This window comes from Ammospiza nelsoni, chromosome 17, assembly GCF_027579445.1.
Source record: "Ammospiza nelsoni isolate bAmmNel1 chromosome 17, bAmmNel1.pri, whole genome shotgun sequence".
NCBI classification, from domain to species: Eukaryota; Metazoa; Chordata; class Aves; order Passeriformes; family Passerellidae; genus Ammospiza; species Ammospiza nelsoni.
This window is the reverse complement of record NC_080649.1, coordinates 16,624,671-16,630,902: the sequence shown is the minus strand read 5'-3', so window position 1 is coordinate 16,630,902 and position 6,232 is coordinate 16,624,671. Positions and strand designations below refer to the sequence as shown.

The window sequence follows — 6,232 nt, the reverse complement described above, 5'->3', positions numbered from 1 at the left end:
TTTTGTTCTTATTACTCTTTCTTTTAGTTGCTATTAATGAACTTTTCCTTATACCCCCTTAAAGTTTTGAGCCTGCTTTGCCATTCTCCTAATCTTATCACACAGGAGGAAATGAGTAAGTATATTGTAGTGAGTGCACTGGTAATTAGCCAACACTGAACCCACTACAATAATTGCTGCATTCTCCAAGAAATCTCAAATTGGTGAACCAAAACCACTACAGAAATATTTCTGATGAAATGCATTAGAGCAGAGGGAAGTCAAGGCAGAGCCATGGTTTGTCAGGACTTGCTTGATCCTAATGAGCCCCGAGGTGCATTTGGAGCTCAGCCATGGAACCTCGGGGCCTGAGAGGAGATTGCACAAACCTTTCCAGGAGTCAAAGTCAGAAGAAAACCCCAAAGTGTCTCAAATCATGGATGTGTCCCACTGAGGTCCATCCCCTACACAGGCTCCTCATGGACTCCTTGGAGGAGAGAATTGGAGGCCAGGATGGCACAAAACCTTCTCAGAGATTCAGTGTGGAAAGGAAAATCCAAAGTACCTTAAAAATCTTGAATATCTCAAAGTATTGATGAGCCCCACTAAATGCCAGTAAAAAGCTCTCAAGGGACTCATTAAAGCAGATAACTGGGGCCATGATTGCCAAAACCTCTCACAGAGTCTGTATCAAAAGGGAAACACCAAGTACCTTAAAAGAACTGAAGTACCTTGAAGCATTAAGGAGCCCCACTGAGTGTTGTTACTGACAAAGCCTCTCCAGGGACTAATTAAAGCAGAGAAGTGGATGCCAGGATTGCACAAAACTCTCAGAGACTCCAAGGCAAAAGCCAAACCCAAAGTCCTTTGAAAAACTCTGTGAACATTAAGGAGCCCCCAGGGCCATTCCTGAGCAAGGCTCCCCAGGGACTCCTTCCAGCAGATCCTTGAGGCCACTGGGATGTGGGCTAGGGGGGTATGCTGAGGGCAGGACAAGGGGCTGACAGTGCCCAGCCTGGCTGGGGCTGTGCCAGGAGGCCCCAGGGCCTCAGGACAAGGTGTCTCCTCCCAGCCCTTGGTGGCACAGACCCTGATGCTGTGCCCCAGGGCACCAAGACTTGGCTTCTCTTCGTCTCCACCTGTCATCAGTGCCTGCAGTTCTCTGCTCTGCCTGGGGCCTGGGGACACTTGCTCAGTCGTGAACCTCGGTGGGACCCATTAAAAGTCCAAGAAAGTTTGGAGTTGGATTCTGACTTGAAGTTCTGGAGAGGTTTCTTCAGCACCCTCTCAGGGACTGATGTTCAGGGCCTGAGCACAAAGCCCCAGAGGCTCATTAAAGTCCTGGTGCTCTGTCTGTGCTGCTAAACTGGGCTGGGCTCCTGGCACAGAGGCAGCTCCTGGTAAGCAAGAAGAGCTTCAAAAGCACATTTCTCTTGCTGAGCAGCTCTTCTACCAGCCCAGCAGGGCTGGGGCACTGCCTGCAGCCATCCCGGGCACAACACAGAGGCACAAAGAGCTTCAATCAGTCAGGGCTGGGAAGGTGCTGAGAAGTGCCTGGGACAGAATCACTGCCAGCCCTTGGCACAGGAACCTCTGGCTGCAGGACAATGCAGCTGCAGCTCCTGGAGCCATCTCCTAAAGCTGCAACATCCCAATGCCTACAGACCCTGTGAGTAAATTCTCTGATTGTCTCTTGTGCAGAGCAGCCAGGGGTGCCCAGGGCTGTCCTGCAGAGCAGGGTCCTGCAGCTGTGCTGGGGCAGGGACTCTGCTGCCTGCCAGGGACAGCTCTCAGCTGGCCTGGGGAGCTGCTCCCAGTGCTGGGGAGAAGCTCTGGGGGGAAGGAGCCACCCTGAGCAGGGCAGGGGCTGCTGCTGAGAGGGGCTGGGTGGGGCAGGGCTGCTCTCAACTCCAGACCAGCCTGGGCACAGCTCCGGAAGGCACTTCCCAAGGAAGGTAAGTCTGGAAAGATCAGGAGCTTCCCTGAGAATGTTTTCAATTTCCTACTTGGAGAAGGATGGGAATGATAGGGTGATGACAAAAAGATTTTTTCATTTTATACATTTTTCATATATTTCTAGCTCTAGAAATTACTATTACATAATTATAAATCTATAATCCTTATTTAAGTCTATTAAACTCTTAATGAACTCTATTATTATTATATACTTCTATAACTATAATCCTGTATTAACTGTATTTTTTTCCGTAAGCTTTTTCTTCGATTTTAGAAAAATAAGCGGATTGTCTAAATGTATTCCTTAAATACATATAGTATACAATACATATAATATCCTGTATAGTCTTATTATCAGGAAGAGGACCTACAAGAACATTTTGGGTTTTGACCAGAATGTGAGCAGTCATAACAAAAATTTAAGGCAAAGAAGGCCTTGGACTTACTCCAATGGATTGAGCCAGGGGTCTGTAAGTGGGGTAAGTGAATCTCCTATTGGATGTTCCTATTAAATTTTCTTTATTAATCAACCTTAATAAATTCTGTAAATCAGGGCCCAGGTGTGGCCCATCCCCACTGGGACACCTGGAAGCTTCCAATAAATGTGTGTTTTTTACTTTACTGTTCTAACACTGTTGCAAGGGTTTTTTTTTCTCTTTTGATTACAAAAAACAAGGGGATGAGAGAAGAAGAACAGGAATTGTAATCCCAGAATCCCAGGACATTCTGAGTTGAAAGGGAGACACAGGATCATACAACTAATGTTTGAACTTTTACAGGAACTGCAGAACTGTAAATTAAGCTGGTCAGTCTCTCTGCTGGGAGCCTCCCAAGGGGCCCTCAGCCACTCCTCAGCCCTGGACAGCAGCAGCATCACCTCTGCAGGGCCCAGCAGGGCTCTCCTGAGCTGCCCTTGCCCAGCTGCACACAGAGCCTGCCCCAGCCAGGGCCCTGCACACAGGCAGGTTTCTGTAGGGCCCAGCCAGGGCACACAGGCTGGGATGGGCTCTGTGAGCGCTGGCAGGGACAAGGCTCCTCTCAGGAGGGAATGTCCAGGCCCAGGGAGATGCTCAGGGAAGGAGAGGGGGCTGAAGAGAGCAGTGCTGGGGGCAGGAGGGCACTGTTGGTGTGTGGGAGGTGCCGGGCACAGCTGGGCACAGGAACACTGTCCAGAGTGCCCGGCTGTCTCTGCCCTGCCCTCTCAGGCACAGCACCACAACATCTTCTCTTGGTTCTGCCCTGCCCTGATATTGTCACTGTTATCTGCTGCTCTCAGGGAGGCTCTGGCATTTGCAGGAGCTGAGTCAGGCACTGCCCTTGGCATTCTTGCCAGGCAGGGCTGTCCATGGGAATGGGGTGTCCAAGCTTCCCTGGCACCTGTGGGGCTGTGGGCAAAGCAGTCGATGGGAGAGGGGAATGAGCTGAGCCCCCTCCCTGAGATCCCATCGTGGGCACAGCCAGGGATCTCCTTGCTGTGCCCTTCCAAGCTCTGAGCTGCCCTCCTGCTGCTAATCTGTGCCAGAGCCTCTGGGAGTTCCCTGAATGTCCCGCGGGGAAGGGCACAGCTGCCAGAGCTGAGGCAATGCTGTTGGGTTTGCCCAGGGAGCCGTGAGTGTCCTTGGCACAAGGGGGTGCTGAGATCTTGCCCAGAGACCTTCAGAGAGGGTGAGACATTCAGGGATCCCTCTGCTCTGGGCAGGGTCTGGTTTATCCCAGGCTGATGCAGGAGTGTGATTGTGCTCTGATTGCAGCCAAAGGTGCAAAGCCAGGGCAGCTGGGAACAAGCCTATCCAGCCCCTCACCTTCCCCGAGCCACAGGGAATCCTTTGCTTCTCCCATCTCTCAGTGGCAAACTCTGAGTGCAGCAGGAAGGCTGGGGATTTCTGACCTCAGAGAGTCAGAAATGATGTGTGGGTAGGAAAAATTCCTTAAACCAGCTCCTGCCATCCATGTCCTAAAAAACTAGGAGTGCAGATGCTACCAAGCCTGTCTTCATTCTGAGTGATTCCCCTGACAAATCCTGAATATCCAGCCTTGTCCCTCTGCCACACGGCCACAATCCCAGGGCAGTAGGGCAGGGATGGCTCCTTGAGGGCCCCCATGCACAGGCCTGGCTGCTCCTGGCACACTCAGCCAGCACAGCTGGAGCTCAGGAAGGGACCTGTGTGAAGATTTTCACAAACAAGGGTGGGTGAGTCCCAGTGGGTCATGCTACAGGGAATGGCCCAGGTTTGGCTCCAAGCAGCCTCTTCTGACTTGTCAATGTCCTTTCTCCATGAACAGGTCCCCAAGTGCAGCCAGAGCAAATGTCCAACAGCAGCTCCATCAGGCACTTCCTCCTGCTGGCATTGGCAGACACGCGGCAGCTGCAGCTCCTGCACTTCTGCCTCTTGCTGGGCATCTCCCTGGCTGCCCTCCTGGGCAACGGCCTCATCATCAGCGCCGTAGCCTGCAGCCACCACCTGCACACGCCCATGTTCTTCTTCCTGCTCAACCTGGCCCTCAGCGACCTGGGCTCCATCTGCACCACTGTCCCCAAAGCCATGCACAATTCCCTCTGGGACACCAGGAACATCTCCTACACTGGATGTGCTGCACAGCTCTTTTTCTTTCTGTTCTTCATGGGAGCAGAGTATTCCCTCCTGACCATCATGTGCTACGACCGCTACGTGTCCATCTGCAAACCCCTGCACTATGGGACCCTCCTGGGCAGCAGAGCTTGTGCCCACATGGCAGCAGCTGCCTGGGCCAGTGGCTTTCTCAATGCTCTGCTGCACACAGCCAACACATTTTCCCTGCCCCTGTGCCATGGCAATGCCCTGGGCCAGTTCTTCTGTGAGGTGCCCCAGATGCTCAAGCTCTCCTGCTCACTCTCCAATTTCAGGGAACTTGAGCTTATTGCTATTAGTGCCTGTTTAGCATTAGGCTGTTTTGTGTTCATTGTTTTCTCCTATGTGCAGATCTTCAGGGCTGTGCTGAGGATCCCCTCTGAGCAGGGACGACACAAAGCCTTTTCCACCTGCCTCCCTCATCTGGCTGTGGTCTCCCTGTTTTTCAGCACTATTATGTTTGCTCATCTGAAGCCCCCCTCCATGTCCTCCACATCCCTGGATCTGGCCCTGTCAGTTCTGTACTCAGTGGTGCCTCCAGCCCTGAACCCCCTCATCTACAGCCTGAGGAACCAGGAGCTCAAGGCTGCAGTGTGGAAACTGATGACTGGATTGTTTCAAGAACATTAAACTGCTGGCCAATTTCTGCTAATCACTTGTAATAAAAGTAATCTTTGATACTTCTTGTTAGTTTGATTGTGGGGCTTTTTTTTCCTTGAATTAGTTTTTTCATGTTGACCACAAAACATGTTATGGTTTGTGCCATTTCTCATTTTGTTTCTCTCCACTTTCCCTATGGCCACAGACTGCGTCAATGAGAGGCTGCACTCTTGATGGCTTTAAACAAACTAAAGGTTGTCCCAGCAAAGTTTTCTGCAGAGATGCCCTTTTGTTGCCTTCTCTGAAGCTGCAGCAGCAATGTCTGTGTGCAGAGCTGGGGACAGCTCAGTGCTAGCAAAGCATCTCTGGTCCTGCTGGCCACACTGTTCCTGATCCAGACCAGGAACCATTGGCCTTCTTGGCCACCTGGGCACACTGCTGGCTCATGTCCAGCCTCCTGTCCCTCTGTCCCTGTAGGTTCCTTTCTGCCTGGCTGCTGTCCAGCCACTCTTTCCCCAGCCTGTAGAGCTGCAGGGGTTGTTGTGGCCAAAGTGCAGGACCCGGCACCTGGACTTGCTAAACCTCACCTTGTTGGATTTGGGCCCTGGATCCAGCCTGTCCAGGGCCCTCTGCAGAGCCCTCCTATGCTTCCACGGATCAGCACTCACACCCAGCTTGATGTCATCTGCAAACATGTCCTTGGTTCCATGGGGCCCCTCAGTGCCACAATGGCCTCTTGGTTACACCAGATTCTTCACTGTCACTCTAGTCTTCTTGGTTCCATGTGGCCCCAAAATTTGACAATTGTCTCCTTAATTTCATGGGGCTTCACAGTGTCACAGTGTCACAGTGTTCTCATTGGTGCTGCAGTTTCACAGTGGCCCCTTGGTTCCATGGGGCCCCAGAGTGTCACAATGGTCCCATGGTGAACATGAGGTCCCACACTGTCACAATCGTATCTGTTGTTCACAACTCCCCTCAGCATCACAATAGACTCCTTGTTTCCACATGGTCACACAGTGTCACAACGTTCTTCCAGGTTCCTTCAGGCCCCATCGTGTCACAGGGTCCCTTGGTTACACAGGATC

At 51.9% G+C, this 6,232-nt stretch overlaps 1 protein-coding gene across 1 annotated transcript; it reads left to right on the top strand.

Annotated features, from left to right (window-relative positions):
- Window positions 1-4,241: 4,241 nt before the first annotated feature.
- On the top strand, window positions 4,242-5,174 carry LOC132081043 (olfactory receptor 14J1-like). Its single transcript, XM_059484533.1, has one exon. The coding sequence runs from the start codon at window positions 4,242-4,244 to the stop codon at window positions 5,172-5,174; it is 933 nt and encodes a 310-aa protein (XP_059340516.1).
- Window positions 5,175-6,232: the final 1,058 nt, after the last annotated feature.